We start from the raw sequence: 17,286 nt of genomic DNA on the forward strand, positions 1-17,286 counted from the left end.
GCACGGTCTCACGATCACCGAGCTCTGGCGGCAGACGCCTTAGTTCAGGATTGGTCGCAGTTCCGACTACCTTATGTGTTCCCACCTCTGGCATTGTTGCCCAGAGTGCTCCGCAAAGTCAGGTCCGACTGCCGTTGCGCCATTCTCGTCGCTCCAGACTGGCCAAGGAGGTCGTGGTACCCGGATCTGTGGCATCTCACGGTAGGACAACCGTGGGCGCTACCAGGCCGTCCAGACTTGCTGTCTCAAGGGCCGTTTTTCCATCTGAATTCTGCGGCCCTGAACCTGACTGTGTGGCCATTGAGTCCTGGATCCTAGGGACCTCAGGTTTATCTCATGATGTTGTTGCCACCATGAGACAGGCTAGGAAACCATCCTCCGCCAAGATCTACCACAGAACGTGGAAGATATTCTTATCTTGGTGCTCTGCTCAGGGAGTTTCTCCCTGGCCATTTGCATTGCCTATTTTTCTTTCCTTCCTGCAGTCTGGGTTGGAAAAAGGTTTGTCGCTTAGCTCCCTTAAAGGACAAGTCTCTGCGCTATCCGTATTCTTTCAGAAGCGCCTGGCGCGACTTCCTAAGGTACGCACGTTCCTGCAAGGGGTTTGTCATATCGTTCCCCCTTACAAGTGGCCATTGGAACCCTGGGATCTGAACAAGGTTCTAATTGCTCTCCAGAAGCCACCTTTCGAGCCTATGAAGGAGATTTCCTTTTCTCGGCTTTCACAGAAAGTGGCTTTTCTGGTGGCGGTCACGTCTCTTCGGAGAGTGTCAGAGCTGGCGGCGTTATCTTGCAAATCTCCCTTCCTGGTGTTTCACCAAGACAAGGTAGTACTGCGTCCAATTCCAGAGTTTCTTCCCAAGGTGGTATCTTCCTTTCATCTCAATCAGGATATCACTTTACCATCTTTGTGTCCGCATCCAGTTCACCAATTTGAAAAGGGTTTACATCTGTTGGACCTGGTGAGAGCACTCAGGATCTACATTTCCCGCACGGCGCCTCTGCGCCGTTCGGATGCACTCTTTATCCTGGTCGCTGGTCAGCATAAAGGGTCGCAAGCTTCCAAATCCACCCTTGCGCGGTGGATCAAGGAACCAATTCTTCACGCCTACCGTTCTGCTGGGCTTCCGACTCCTTCTGGACTGAAGGCCCATTCTACCAGAGCCGTGGGTGCGTCCTGGGCATTACGGCATCAGGCTACGGCTCAGCAGGTGTGCCAGGCGGCTACCTGGTCGAGTCTGCACACTTTTACCAAGCATTATCAGGTGCATACCTACGCTTCGGCGGATGCCAGCCTAGGTAGACAAGTCCTCCAGGCGGCGGTGGCCCACCTGTAAGAAAGGGCTGCCTGACAGCCCGATCACGAGGTATTCTTTTACCCACCCAGGGACTGCTTTTGGACGTCCCAATTGTCTGGGTCTCCCAATTAGGAGCGAAAAAGAAGGGAATTTTGTTTACTTACCGTAAATTCCTTTTCTTCTAGCTCCAATTGGGAGACCCAGCACCCGCCCTGTTTTTTCTTAGGGTATTTGTTTTTCGGGTGCACATGTTGTTCATGTTGATAAGTTACGTTCTCCGATATTGTTTATCGGATTGAATTTGTTTTTGAAACAGTTATTGGCTTTCCTCCTTCTTGCTTTTGCACTAAAACTGAGGGACCCGTGCTCCCACGGGGGGGTGTATAGCCAGAAGGGGAGGGGCCTTACACTTTTAAGTGTAGTACTTTGTGCGGCCTCCGGAGGCAGTAGCTATACACCCAATTGTCTGGGTCTCCCAATTGGAGCTAGAAGAAAAGGAATTTACGGTAAGTAAACAAAATTCCCTTCTTTCCTCCCCCCTCACTGATCACTGTGGGGACCCCAGATTCCCGCACTTTCCTGGCGCCGCCCACGGCTCCACTCCTCCCCTGAGAGCTCCGGCAGCCATTTTTTGGTATTCTGCCGGTGGAGGATTCTCAGTGAACAGCTCTGCAGCACCGGGGGACCTAAGGCAGGGAATCTGGAGGACACACTCCGCTTGTTAGCGGTCGGTAAGCCACACCGGTCACCCGGTGCTGGTCCCCCTAGGGTGCCGGAATAGATACATGTGTGTGTGTGTATGTGTATATATATATATATATATGTATATATATATATATATATATATATATATATGTATATATATATATATATGTGTATATATATATATATATGTATATATATATGTGTATATATATATATATATATATATATATATATATATATATATATATATATATATATATATATATATATATATATATATATATATATATATATATATATATATATATATATATATATATATATATATATAATCTGTTCGGTCGGGCTGTGAACCCCTTGCCCATATACCCTCAGTGATCACTCTCCTAGGAGGCAACAGCATGTCGTCCACAAGGAGCAAAGCTGTTAAGGCACAGGGTTTTTTTGCGGCCTGTACCTCTTGTGGGGCTACGTTACCTGCGGGTTCCACCTACCCTCACTGTGAGCAATGCTCGACCCCTGTTTCGCTTGCTCAGCCGGAGCCTCGGTCACTAGTGGGCCCCTCGGCTCATGTAGACCCCCCTGCTCCCCCTGTCCAGGCGGCAGGGACAGAGTTCGCCTCTTTTGCTGAGAAACTCTGAGTCACTTTCACTATCCATGGCTCAGTCTATGGACAAATGGTCTGCCAAGCTGCTAGAAGCTTTGCAGTCCAGACCGGTCCTTTCACAGGCCCCGGCCCCTGTTGGCTCGTCGCCTCCAGGCCCCTCTCGGTCCGCGCCGCAGCGCGCTCCCAGGTTGGCCCCTAGGTCTCAGGCGGAGGACTCCTGCCCGGACCACAGTCCTAGACCGGCTAAGCGGGCTCGCTGGGAATCTTCCCCGACTTCTTCACGCTGCTCGGGTTCCCAGCCTGAGGACTCTCTGGAGGACGAGGCGGACGTCGCAGCTCAGGGCTCTGACCCTGACGTCGCCCTTAACCTTGATACACCTGAAGGGGACGCCTTAGTGAATGATCTTATCTCGTCCATCAACCAGGTGTTGGATCTCTCTCCCCCGCCTCCTACTGTAGAGGAGTCGGCGACTCAGCAGGAGGAACACCAGTTTCGGTTCCCCAAACGTACACGCAGTGCGTTTTTCGATCTCTCTAACTTCAGAGACTCTGTCCAGAAGCCCAGAGCGGTCCCGGACAAGCGCTTTACTAAGCGCCTCACTGACACGCGTTACCCCTTCCCATCTGAAGTCGTTAAGGGTTGGGCTCACTGTCCCAAGGTGGATCCTCCAGTCTCAAGATTGGTGGCTAGATCCGTGGTATCGGTTGCAGATGGCTCATCGCTAAAGGATGCCACTGACAGGCAGATAGAGCTCCTGGTGAAGTCCATCTATGAGGCCACGGGCGCGTCTTTTGCCCCGGCCTTTGCAGCCGTGTGGGCACTCCAAGCTATCTCGGCTTGTCTGGCTGAGATTAATGCTGTCACACGTAATTCTGCTCCGCAAGTTGCGTCTTTGACCTCTCAAGCGTCAGCCTTTTCATCCTACGCCATGAACGCAGTCCTGGACTCTGCTAGCCGTACAGCTGTAGCATCCGCTAACTCTGTGGCAGTCCGCAGGGCCATGTGGCTGCGCGAATGGAAGGCAGACTCGGCCTCCAAGAGGTTCTTAACCGGTTTGCCGTTTTCTGGCGACCGTTTGTTTGGCGAACGATTGGATGAGATTATTAAGGAATCCAAGGGAAAGGACTCCTCCTTACCCCAGTCCAAACCTAAGAGACCTCAGCAACGAAAAATACAATCGAGGTTTCGGTCCTTTCGTCCCTCCGCCAAGCCCCAATCCTCTTCGTCCAGCAGGCCGGAGAAAGGCCAGAGGAACTCCTATGCGTGGCGGTCCAAGTCACGCCCCCAAAAGGCCGCAGGAGGCACTGCCTCCAAGACGGCCTCTTCATGACTCTCGGCCTCCCCTAGCCGCATCCTCGGTCGGTGGCAGGCTCTCCCGCTTTGGCGACGCCTGGTGGCCACATGTTCAAGACCGATGGGTGAGAGACATTCTGTCTCACGGTTACAGAATAGAGTTCAGCTCTCGTCCTGCGGCTCGTTTCTTCAGAACCTCTCCGCCCCCCGCTCAGGCCGACGCACTTTTTCAGGCAGTGAACGCTCTGAAGACAGAAGGAGTTGTGATCCCCGTTCCCCTTCAGGAACGTGGTCGCGGTTTTTACTCCAACTTGTTCGTGGTGCCAAAAAAGAACGGATCATTCTGTCCCGTTCTGGACCTCAAGCTACTCAACAGACATGTGAGAACCAGACGGTTTCGGATGGAATCTCTCCGCTCGGTCATCGCCTCGATGTCACAAGGAGACTAGTCAGGGCCCCTTCTCGGGTGGCGTGTCAACAAAGCCTTACCGTCGCTCTGGCGACTCTCCAGCAGTTCGGGTGGATCATCAACTTCCCGAAATCCAAGTTGACACCGACCCAATCACTGACTTACCTCGGGATGGAGTTTCATACACAGCCAGCGGTAGTCAAGCTACCGCTGGACAAACAGCTTTCTCTGCAGGCAGGGGTGCAATCACTTCTTCGGAGTCAGTCACACCCCTTAAAGCGCCTCATGCACTTCCTGGGGAAGATGGTGGCAGCTATGGAGGCAGTGCCGTTCACGCAATTCCATCTACGGCCACTCCAATGGGACATTCTCCGCAAATGGGACAGGAGGTCGGCTTCCCTCGACAGGAACGTCTCTTTCCCTTGCAACCAAGACGTCACTTCAGTGGTGGCTCCTTCCCAATTCTCTATCGCAGGGAAAATCCTTCCTACCCCCAACCTGGGCTGTGGTCACCACGGACGCGAGCCTGTCAGGGTGGGGAGCGGTTTTTCTCCACCACAGGGCTCAGGGAACCTGGACTCCGATAGTCATCCCTTCAGATCAATATTCTGGAGATAAGGGCAGTGTATCTAGCCCTATTGGCTTTCCATCGGTGGCTGGAGGGCAGGCAGATCCGTATCCAGTCGGACAACGCCACTGCCGTCGCATACATCAACCACCAAGGCGGCACTCGCAGTCGTCAAGCCTTCCAGGAAGTCCGGCGGATTCTGCAGTGGGTGGAAGCCACAGGCTCCACCATCTCCGCAGTTCACATCCCGGGCGTAGAAAACTGGGAAGCAGATTTTCTCAGTCGTCAGGGCATGGATGCGGGGGAATGGTCTCTGCACCCAGAAGTGTTTTGAGAGATCTGTCGCCGCTGGGGAACGCCGGACGTCGATCTCATGGCGTCACGGCACAACAACAAAGTCCCGGCATTCATGGCACGGTCTCAGGATCACAGAGCTCTGGCGGCGGACGCGTTAGTTCAGGATTGGTCGCAGTTTCGACTGCCTTATGTGTTTCCTCCTCTGGCGATGCTGCCCAGAGTGTTACGCAAGATCAGGTCCGACTGCCGTCGCGCCATTCTCATCGCTCCAGACTGGCCGAGGCGGTCGTGGTACCCGGATCTGTGGCATCTCACGGTGGGTCAACCGTGGGCGCTTCCAGACCGCCCAGACTCGCTGTCACAAGGCCCGTTTTTCCATCTGAATTCTGTGGCCCTCAACCTGACTGTGTGGCCATTGAGTCCTGGCTCCTAGCGTCTTCAGGGTTATCTCAGGATGTCATTGCCACCATGAGACAGGCCAGGAAGCCAACGTCCGCCAAGATCTATTACAGGTCTTGGCAAATCTTCTTTTCTTCGGCGCTCCATTGGGAGACCCAGACGATTGGGTGTATAGCACTGCCTCCGGAGGCCACACAAAGCATTACACTAAAAAGTGTAAGGCCCCTCCCCTTCTGGCTATACACCCCCCGTGGGATCACGGGCTGCTCAGTTTTCAAGCTTTGTGCGAAGGAGGTCAGACATCCACGCATAGCTCCACTGTTTAGTCAGCAGTAGCTGCTGACTATGTCGGATGGAAGAAAAGAGGGCCCATACTAGGGCCCCCAGCATGCTCCCTTCTCACCCCATTCCTATGGCGGTGTTTAAGGTTGAGGTACCCATTGTGGGTACGGAGGCTGGAGCCCACATGCTGCTTTCCTTCCCCATCCCCCTGAGGGGCTCTGAGGAAGTGGGATCTTACCGGCCCCCAAGCCCTGAGGCCGGGCTCCATCCACAGACCCGTAGAACCTGCTGGATACGGAGCTGGGTACCGTTCAGGGACAAGGCCCTGCAACATTCAGGTACTCTGTGTCCCCGTATGGACAGGCCGCGCACACTCCAGACTTGCTGGGTGTGCTAGTGCGCCGGGGACAGTAGCGCTGCGCGCTGGGGTTACGGTCACTGCAGTTTTCTCTGAGGGACTTTAGGTGCTGGGGACTGCCGCGCCGGCCGCCCCTGGAGCGGCGGCGCGGCTGAGACTTGTGGTGCGCCGGGGACTTAGCGCCGACCGTGCTTTTACGACGGCGGCGCTTATAAATCTAGTCCCCGGCTTTTGCGGCCTAGCTCCGCTTCGTTCCCGCCCCCACCCTGTCAATCAGGGCAAGGGAGAGACGCTGTACGATAGTCAGCGCTGAGGGCTGGAGTCTTATTTACATACTCCAGCCCTCTCACTGAGCACAGTGGGACGCAGGTTTCCCGCTCTTTGTCTGCACACGCCCAGGGCCCGCCCCTCTCCACAGGACGCCGGCAGCCATTCCTACATGCAGTCTGGCTGGAGAACGGACACAGGCTCTGGGAGACCCAGACAAGGGATTTCTGGCGACCACACACCCGCGTTAAGCGGGCGGTAAGCAGCACATTAGTGCTGGCCCCACTAGTGCCACAGTGTTATATTGGTGTATTTTTTTCTCTATACCATATATATATATATATTGCACTGTAAGGTCGCTTCTTGGCTGTATACCCTATATTGCTCTGAGGAGACGACAACATGTCATCCGCAAAACGCAAGGGTGCCAAGACACAGGCTGTATACGCTGCTTGTGCCGCTTGTGGGGCTGATCTACCGGCAGGTTCCAAAGACCCCCATTGTTTGCAATGTTCGGTCCCTGTGCCACTTCGTCAGCCGGAGTCTATGGTGGTAGTGGCCCAGGCAGAGTCACCGGTGAACCCTGTCCCGGTGACGGGGACAGAGTTTGCAGTTTTTGCTGACAAGATGTCTGTCACTATGACAAAAATCCTAGAGACCTTGCAGGCCAGGCCAGTTACTCAGACCATGGACACTGCTGTGTCAATGTTCCCCGGTCCCCCTCAGTTGGAGTTAATCCGTGCTTCAAGGGGGTCCCAGGCATCTCAGGCTGAAGGCTCTGACTCAGATGACAGTCCCAGGCAGCCTAAGCGAGCGCGCTGGGAGAGACCCTCCACGTCATCACGTGGATCAGGGTCTCAGCGAGAAGAGTCTCTGCGGGATGACACAGAGGAGGGTGATCAGGAGTCTAATCCTGAGACCGCTCTCAATCTGGATACTCCTGATGGTGACGCCATGGTAAATGACCTTATAGCGGCCATCAATAGACTGTTGGATATTTCTCCCCCAGCCCCTTCAGCAGAAGAGGCAGCTGCACAGCAGGAGAAGTTCCATTTCAGGTATCCCAAGCGTAAACTGAGTACTTTTCTGGACCACGCTGACTTCAGAGAATCAGTCCAGAAACACCATGCTTATCCAGACAAGCGTTTCTCCAAACGTCTTAAGGATACACGTTATCCCTTTCCCCCTGACGTGGTCAAACGCTGGACCCAGTGTCCAAAGGTGGATCCCCCAATCTCCAGGCTTGCGGCTAGATCCATAGTTGCAGTGGAGGATGGGGCTTCACTTAAAGATGCCAATGACAGACAGATGGACCTTTGGTTGAAATCTGTCTATGAAGCTATCGGCGCGTCGTTTGCTCCAGCATTCGCGGCCGTGTGGGCACTCCAAGCTTTTTCAGCTGGTCTGGCACAGGTGGACTCTATCATACGTCCAGCAGTGCCGCAAGTGGAGTCCTTAATTTCGCAAATGTCTGCGTTTGCGACCTATGCTATCAACGCTGTCCTGGACTCTACGAGTCGTACCTCAATGGCGTCGGCCAACTCGGTGGTTTTGCGCAGAGCCTTGTGGTTAAAAGAATGGAAAGCGGATTCTGCTTCCAAAAAATGTTTAACCAGCTTGCCACTATCTGTAGACAGACTGTTTGGTGAGCAATTGGCTGAAATCATTAAACAGTCCAAGGGTAAAGACTCCTCCTTACCCCAGCCCAGATCAAGCAAACCTCAACAAAAGAGGTGGCAGTCGAGGTTTCGGTCCTTTCGAGGCTCCGGCAAGGCCCAATTCTCCTCGTCCAAAGGGACTCAGAAGGAGCAAAGGGGCTCAGATTCCTGGCGGGCTCACTCACGCCCCAAGAAAGCAACCGGAGGAACCGCTTCCAAGGCGGCTGCCTCATGACTTTCGGCCTCCTCCCTCCGCATCCTCGGTCGGTGGCAGGCTCTCCCGCTTTGGCGACATTTGGCTGCCACTGGTCAAAGACCGGTGGGTAACAGACATTTTGTCTCACGGGTACAGGATAGAGTTCAGTTCTCGTCCTCCGCCTCGGTTCTTCAGAACTTCCCCACATCCCGACCGAGCAGATGCCCTTCTGCAGGCGGTGGGCTCTCTAAGAGCAGAAGGAGTGGTGATCCCTGTTCCTCCTCAGGAACAAGGGCAAGGTTTTTACTCCAATCTCTTCGTGGTTCCAAAAAAGGACGGCTCGTTCCGTCCTGTTCTGGACCTAAAGCTGCTCAACAAACATGTGAACGCCAGGCGGTTCCGGATGGAATCCCTCCGCTCCGTCATTGCCTCAATGTCTCAAGGAGATTTCCTTGCATCAATAGACATCAAAGATGCTTATCTCCACGTGCCGATTGCTACAGAACACCAACGTTTTCTACGTTTTGTGATAGGACACGAACATCTCCAGTTCGTAGCTCTGCCATTTGGTCTGGCGACAGCCCCACGGGTTTTCACCAAGGTCATGGCGGCAGTGGTAGCAGTCTTGCACTCCCAGGGACACTCGGTGATCCCTTACTTGGACGATCTACTTGTCAAAGCACCCTCTCAAGAGGCATGCCAACACAGCCTGAATGTTGCGCTGGAGACTCTCCAGACTTTCGGGTGGATCATCAACTTTTCAAAGTCAAATCTGTCACCGACTCAATCACTAACGTATCTTGGCATGGAGTTTCATACTCTCTCAGCGACAGTGAAGCTTCCGCTGGACAAGCAGCGGTCACTACAGACAGGGGTACAGTCTCTCCTTCATGGTCAGTCGCACTCCTTAAGGCGCCTCATGCACTTCCTAGGGAAGATGGTGGCAGCAATGGAGGCAGTCCCGTTTGCACAGTTTCATCTGCGCCCACTTCAATGGGACATTCTCCGCCAATGGGACGGGAAGTCAACTTCCCTGGACAGGAAAGTCTCCCTTTCCCAGACGGCCAAGGACTCTCTGCAATGGTGGCTTCTTCCCAACTCATTATCACAGGGAAGATCATTCCTGCCCCCATCCTGGGCAGTGGTCACGACAGACGCGAGTCTGTCAGGGTGGGGAGCAGTTTTTCTCCACCACAGGGCTCAAGGGACGTGGACTCAGCAGGAGTCCACCCTTCAGATCAATGTTCTGGAAATCAGGGCAGTGTATCTAGCCCTACTAGCCTTCCAGCAGTGGCTGGAAGGAAAGCAGATCCGAATTCAGTCGGACAACTCCACAGCGGTGGCATACATCAACCACCAGGGAGGGACACGCAGTCGGCAAGCCTTCCAGGAAGTCCGGCGGATTCTATTGTGGGTGGAGGACAGAGCATCCACCATATCAGCGGTTCACATCCCGGGCGTAGAAAACTGGGAAGCAGACTTCCTCAGTCGCCAGGGTATGGACGCAGGGGAATGGTCCCTTCACCCGGACGTGTTTCAGGAAATCTGTCGCCGCTGGGGGGTGCCGGACGTCGACCTAATGGCGTCACGGCACAACAACAAGGTCCCGACGTTCATGGCACGGTCTCGCGATCAAAGAGCTCTGGCGGCAGACGCCTTAGTGCAAGATTGGTCGCAGTTCCGGCTCCCTTATGTGTTCCCACCTCTGGCACTCTTGCCCAGAGTGCTACGCAAGATCAGATCCGATTGCAGCCACGTCATACTCGTCGCCCCAGACTGGCCGAGGAGGTCGTGGTACCCGGATCTGTGGCATCTCACGGTCGGCCAACCGTGGCCACTACCAGACCGACCAGACTTACTGTCCCAAGGGCCGTTTTTCCATCGGAATTCTGCGGCCCTGAACCTGACTGTGTGGCCATTGAGTCCTGGATCCTAGCGTCTTCAGGATTATCCCAAGGAGTCGTTGCCACCATGAGACAGGCTAGGAAGTCCACTTCTGCTAAGATCTACCACAGAACGTGGAGGATTTTCTTATCCTGGTGCTCTGCACAAGGAGTATCCCCCTGGCCATTCGCGTTACCTACTTTTCTTTCCTTCCTGCAATCTGGGTTGGAAAAGGGCTTGTCGCTCGGCTCCCTTAAAGGGCAAGTCTCGGCACTATCCGTGTTTTTTCAGAAGCGTCTAGCACGACTTTCTCAGGTGCGCACGTTCCTGCAGGGGGTTTGTCATATCGTCCCTCCGTACAGACGGCCGTTAGATCCATGGGATCTAAACAGGGTACTAGTTGCTCTCCAGAAGACGCCTTTCGAGCCTCTGAAGGATGTTTCACTTTCACGACTCTCACAGAAAGTGGCCTTTCTGGTAGCGGTCACGTCTCTTCGGAGAGTGTCTGAGCTAGCAGCGCTGTCATCCAAGGCTCCCTTCCTGGTGTTCCACCAGGACAAGGTAGTGCTGCGTCCCATTCAGGAGTTTCTCCCTAAGGTGGTATCCTCTTTTCATCTTAATCAGGATATTTCCTTACCTTCCTTTTATCCTCATCCACTTCATCGGTATGAAAAGGATTTGCATTTGCTAGATCTGGTGAGAGCACTCAGAATCTACATTTCCCGCACGGCGCCCCTGCGCCGCTCGGATGCACTCTTTGTCCTTGTCGCTGGTAAGCGCAAAGGGTCGCAGGCTTCCAAAGCCACCCTGGCTCGATGGATCAAAGAACCAATTCTTGAAGCCTACCGTTCTGCTGGGCTTCCGGTTCCATCAGGGCTGAAGGCCCACTCTACCAGAGCCGTGGGTGCGTCCTGGGCATTACGACACCAGGCTACGGCTCAACAGGTGTGCCAGGCAGCTACCTGGTCGAGTCTGCACACTTTCACCAAACATTATCAGGTGCATACCTATGCTTCGGCGGACGCCAGCCTAGGTAGAAGAGTCCTGCAGGCGGCAGTTACCTCCCCGTAGGGGAAGGCTGTCTTTGCAGCTCTAACATGAGGTATTTCTTTACCCACCCAGGGACTGCTTTTGGACGTCCCAATCGTCTGGGTCTCCCAATGGAGCGCCGAAGAAGAAGGGAATTTTGTTACTTACCGTAAATTCCTTTTCTTCTAGCTCCTATTGGGAGACCCAGCACCCGCCCTGTTGTCCTTCGGGATTGTTGGTTTTTTTCGGGTACACATGTTGTTCATGTTGAACGGTTTTTCAGTTCTCCGATGTTACTTCGGAGTGAATTTGTTTAAACCAGTTATTGGCTTTCCTCCTTCTTGCTTTAGCACTAAAACTGGTGAGCCCGTGATCCCACGGGGGGTGTATAGCCAGAAGGGGAGGGGCCTTACACTTTTTAGTGTAATGCTTTGTGTGGCCTCCGGAGGCAGTGCTATACACCCAATCGTCTGGGTCTCCCAATAGGAGCTAGAAGAAAAGGAATTTACGGTAAGTAACAAAATTCCCTTCATCCTGGTGCTCTGATAACGGTTTTCCTCCATGGCCGTTTGCCTTACCCACTTTTCTTTCATTCCTTCAATCCGGAATGGACAAGGGTTTGTCACTCGGCTCTCTCAAGGGCCAAGTATCGGCGCTCTCCGTATTTTTTCAAAAGCGCCTAGCCAGGCTTCCGCAGGTCCGCACGTTCCTGCAGGGAGTTTGCCACATAGTCCCACCTTACAAGCGTCCGCTGGAACCCTGGGATCTTAACAGGGTGCTAACGGCTCTTCAGAAACCACCTTTCGAACCGCTGCGGGATGTCTCTCTATCACGTCTTTCGCAGAAGGTGGCCTTTCTAGTGGCAGTCACATCACTCCGGAGAGTGTCTGAGCTTGCAGCGCTGTCATGCAAAGCCCCCTTCCTGGTGTTTCACCAGGATAAGGTGGTTCTGCGTCCGGTCCCGGAATTTCTCCCTAAGGTGGTATCCCCTTTTCATCTCAATCAGGATATCTCCTTGCCTTCATTTTGCCCTAATCCAATTCACCAATGTGAAAAGGATTTGCACTCTTTGGATCTGGTGAGAGCACTCCGGCTCTACGTGTCTCGCACGGCGCCCCTGCGTCGTTCAGATGCGCTCTTTGTCTTTGTCGCTGGCCAGCGTAAGGGTTCGCAGGCTTCCAAGTCAACCTTGGCTCGGTGGATCAAGGAACCGATTCTCGAAGCCTACCGTAGTTCTGGGCTTCCTCTTCCTTCAGGGATGAAAGCCCATTCTACCAGAGCCGTGGGTGCGTCCTGGGCATTGCGGCACCGGGCTACGGCTCAGCAGGTGTGTCAGGCAGCTACGTGGTCTAGTCTGCACACTTTCACGAAGCACTAGCAAGTGCATACCTATACTTCGGCAGACGCCAGTCCAGGTAGGCGAGTCCTCCAGGCAGCGGTTGTCCACCTGTAAGAGGGGGCCGTTTTTTCGGCTCTTGTTTATTGAGGTATTCTTTTACCCACCCAGGGACTGCTCTTGGACGTCCCAATTGTCTGGGTCTCCCAATGGAGCGACAAAGAAGGGAATTTTGTTTACTTACCGTAAATTCCTTTTCTTCTAGCTCCTATTGGGAGACCCAGCACCCGCCCCTGTTCCCTTCGGGCTGGTTGTTCTTTTGTGTACACATGTTGTTCATGTTGAATTGTTCTTTTGGTTCATGGTTTTCAGTTCTCCGAACATCCTTCGGATTGCATTTACCCTAGACCAATTTATAAGTTTTCTCCTTCCTGCTTTTGCACCAAAACTGAGGAGCCCGTGATCCACGGGAGGGTGTATAGGCAGAGGGGAGGGGTTACACTTTTTAAAGTGTAATACTTTGTGTGGCCTCCGGAGGCAGAAGCTATACACCCAATTGTCTGGGTCTCCCAATAGGAGCTAGAAGAAAAGGAATTTACGGTAAGTAAACAAAATTCCCTTCTTTTCTACCGGGGGCCATTTGGAAATTTCTACCAACCTTCGGGGGCCACAATAATTTAATCAACTTGAAAATTACCCTAATATATTCGGTTAAACAACTCACCCCTACAACCCTATTGTGGTGACTGGAGCTGCTTTTGTTTGGTTTGTCTGTGATGTTCTGCGATATTGATCATGTTGCTTCTCACAACTGCTTTTTGAGGTTTGTCTCCGTCTGGAGTGCAGTCAACAGATATTGGTAAATCATATACATCACATAGAAGACGCTGGAGGCACATACATCACAGGAGGGGCTGGGGACATATGCATCACATGGGGCTGGGGACATGTGCATCACAGGAGGCGCTGGGGATATATGCATCACAGGAGGGGAGGGAGGGGCTGGGGACATATATATCACAGGAGGGGCTGGGGACATATAAATCACAGGAGGGGCTGGGGACATATACCCCCACCCCTCCTGTGATGTATATGTACATCACAGGAGGGGCTGGGGACATATACATCACAGGATGGGTGGGGGTATATATACATCACAGGATGGGTGGGGGTATATATACATCACAGAAGGTGGGGGTATATATACATCACAGAAGGGGTGGGGGTATATATACATCACAGAAGGGGTGGGGGTATATATACATCACAGAAGGGGTGGGGGTATATATACATCACAGAAGGGGTGGGGGTATATATACATCACAGAAGGGGTGGGGGTATATATACATCACAGAAGGGGTGGGGGTATATATACATCACAGAAGGGGTGGGGGTATATATACATCACAGAAGGGGTGGGGGTATATATACATCACAGAAGGGGTGGGGGTATATATACATCACAGAAGGGGTGGGGGTATATATACATCACAGAAGGGGTGGGGGTATATATACATCACAGAAGGGGTGGGGGTATATATACATCACAGAAGGGGTGGGGGTATATATACATCACAGAAGGGGTGGGAGTATATATACATCACAGAAGGGGTGGGGGTATATATACATCACAGAAGGGGTGGGGGTATATATACATCACAGGAGGGGTGGGGGTATATATACATCACAGGAGGGGTGGGGGTATATATACATGACAGCAGGTGCTGGAGACATATAGGACTCGCACAGCCCGTGGAGGCATGCACAGCAGAGAGCCATGAGTCACACAGCACAGGCAGGCATACACAACAGAAAGGAAGGTCTCACACAGCCCGGGGAGGCAACCACAGCAGAGAGGCACGACTCGTACAGTGCTGGTAGGGGGAGGCAGAACTCACACAGCATGTACAGCAGAGAAGCCAGTAAACCTGCTGCTCCTCTTCTTCTTCTGTGGGACAGGAGAACGGAGCAGCTCAGCTTAACCCGCCCACAAAGTACGTCGGAGGCACGCTGGTACAGGCCAGTGTGAGGAGGGCCTAATGCTATGCGCACTACTCTTTGTGATTTAAAGTGCCGTCAGACGACAACACTGTGGCTGCTGCCGGAGTAGTGTGTTCCCCGAGAATGTGCTCAGGGGCCGTAGAAAGTCATTGTGGGCCGCATACAGCTCGCGGGCTGAAGGTTCCTAACCTCTATTCTAGAGTAACAAGTGGTAAAGGTCTTTCAGTTCAAATTGTACCTGGTAGAAGTCAATAATCTTTCAAAATAACAGTAATGACTATACATTTATGTTTACAGAGAAATCTTAATTTGTTTGGTTATGAAATTTATTTAGATGCTGGAATGAATAAGAAACGCACATCTTATTGAATAAAGTTTGTTTTGAATTTTACACTGTGAATAAAATGTATCATTAGTATTCAGATTTTTGATTATTAACTTTAATTTAATTTACCACCTGTGTAAGCACTACTGAATGTTGTCATTATTAACTTTAGTTTAATTAATCACCAGCAGCGTTAGATAGGAATGAGCGTGCCGAGCGTTAGCTGGCTGGAAATAGCTAGTATAAAATAGTTAGGACTCTTGAAGGAAAGGGAGAAAACAAAAATAATGAATAAAAATAATGAAAAAATAATAATAAAATAAAAAAAAATAAAAATCGCCAAAGTGTGAAGGCTTCTGCCAGAATGGCAGCTGTGACCAGACCTGTCCATCGATCTCCTGCAAAGCAAAGCTGCTTTTTGTTTTGGATGGGGCTGGCTGACAGGTCTGGACTCGTGCTTCTCCATTAGTGGCCATATTGAGATCAGGAGGCCGTTGTAATAAGTGCAGGAGGGACACCTGTAATTCTTGTGTATTAGCAAGTGTCACAGAATGATTTTCCCATAACACCTCCTTTTAGCCAATCTAGCTCCTCGTCGCCCACTGCTGTTATTGTTTCCTATTAATCGTAGTTTTTTTTCACCTTTCAGTCAATGACTAAAGGGGGGAAGCCCAAGAAAAAAACCCAATCGGAGGAAGACAACAGTGAAAGTGAAAGCGAGGAGGAGGTGGTGAAGGCGAAACCCAGAAGAACAAGACGGCGAGCCGCCTCCGAGTCCGATTCCGATGGGGAGGACGATATAGACTACGTCCTGAACTGCCTGCCCACTGACGCCACCCCGCTCATCGAGTTCGCAAACGCTTCACAAGGAATCCTCCTCCTGCTTATGCTGAAGCAGCATTTGAAGAACCTCTGCGGATTCTCTGATGGGTAAGAACCGAGAAACACTTCAGTGTTAAATGATGGTCTGTTGAAACAAAATCTAAGTCCCCAATCCCGCCCTCCTTACCTTTTTTCAGTAAAATACAGAAGTATTCACCATCGGAGTCAGCAAAAGTGTACGACAAAGCTGTAAACAGGAAAGCAGGAGTCCATTTTCACCCCAAGCAAACCTTGGAATTTCTCAAGAGGGATATGGCCAGCAAAAAGATTAACGACGACATCAAGAGGACGATTGCAAAACAATATTTGGATGTAAGTTTTCTGCGTCTAATTTGCGTTACCTTTTACAACCCGATAAGGCTCAATCCAAATTTATAATAGGAGCCACCAACCTAAAGACTTTGTTAGGGGTAAGAATTAAGTAACCAAAATAACAAAAATTAATTCAGCCACTTCACAGACCCAGATACGTAGCTTAGTTGATGTAAACTAACATATAATCATGAATACTTTTGTTTTTTACTAACACACACATACATACATATATATATATATATATATATATATATATATTTATATATATTTATTTATTTCTTTGTCGCTCCATTGGGAGACCCAGACAATTGGGTGTATAGCTTCTGCCTCTGGAGGCCACACAAAGTAATTACACTTTAAAAAGTGTTACCCCTCCCCTCTGCTATACACCCTCCCGTGCATCACGGGCCCCTCAGTTTTTTGCTTTGTGTTGAAGGAGGCACACATTCACGCAAGCTCCACGTTTTTAGTCAGCAGCAGCTGCTGACTTTATCGGATGGAAGAAAAGAGGGCCCCTATGGGGCCCCCGGCATGCTCCCTTCTCACCCCACTCAGGTCGGCGGTGTTGTTAAGGTTGAGGTACCCATTGCGGGTACACAGGCTGGAGCCACATGCCGCTTTCCTTCCCCATCCCTTAGGGGCTCTGGGGAAGTGGGATCCTATCCGGTCATCCAGACACTGGGACCGGTCTCCCTCCGCAGCCCCTGGGGGAATCTGCCGGACAGGAGACGGAGTATCGTCAGGGACATGGCCCTGCATCCACAGGTACTCTGTGTCCCCGTTGGGATGGCGCATAAAGCACCTTGGGCCCAGACGCTGCAGCGACTGCGGCGTGGGTATGGGTCCGGGACTACCGCGCCGACCGTGCACTGCCGGCCGGCCGCGGTTTTAACTTTAGTCCCCGGCTTTTGCGGCCTAGTACAGTATTCTCCCGCCCCCAGGCCTGCCAGTCAGGGAAAAGGGCGGGACGGTCGGTATGACGCCGACAGTGAGGGCTGGAGTACACTGAGCTGTCCTCCGCCCCCCTCACTACTCACGCTGGGGCACCAGATTCCCGCACTTTTGTGACTACGCCCACGCCTCCCTCCTCCTCTGAGAACGCCGTCAGCCATTTTTTCAGCACATTCTGCGGTGGAGAACTTCTGGCTGCAGCTGAGGGAGACCCGGGGCAGGGAA

General features: G+C 52.1%; 1 protein-coding gene across 3 annotated transcripts in view; it reads left to right on the top strand.

Moving 5' to 3' along the window:
* The window catches only part of NIPBL (NIPBL cohesin loading factor), a 400,749-nt gene that overhangs the window by 366,910 nt on the left and 16,553 nt on the right, over positions 1-17,286 (top strand). For all 3 annotated transcript variants that reach the window (XM_075328597.1, XM_075328583.1, XM_075328589.1), the window contains exons 44-45: positions 15,563-15,843; positions 15,933-16,107. In XM_075328597.1, the coding sequence (XP_075184712.1) occupies positions 15,563-15,843; positions 15,933-16,107 (456 nt within the window). The remainder of the gene's footprint in view (positions 1-15,562; positions 15,844-15,932; positions 16,108-17,286) is intronic.

The sequence above is a fragment of the Anomaloglossus baeobatrachus genome, chromosome 1 (genome assembly GCF_048569485.1).
Source record: "Anomaloglossus baeobatrachus isolate aAnoBae1 chromosome 1, aAnoBae1.hap1, whole genome shotgun sequence".
Classification (NCBI taxonomy): Eukaryota; Metazoa; Chordata; class Amphibia; order Anura; family Aromobatidae; genus Anomaloglossus; species Anomaloglossus baeobatrachus.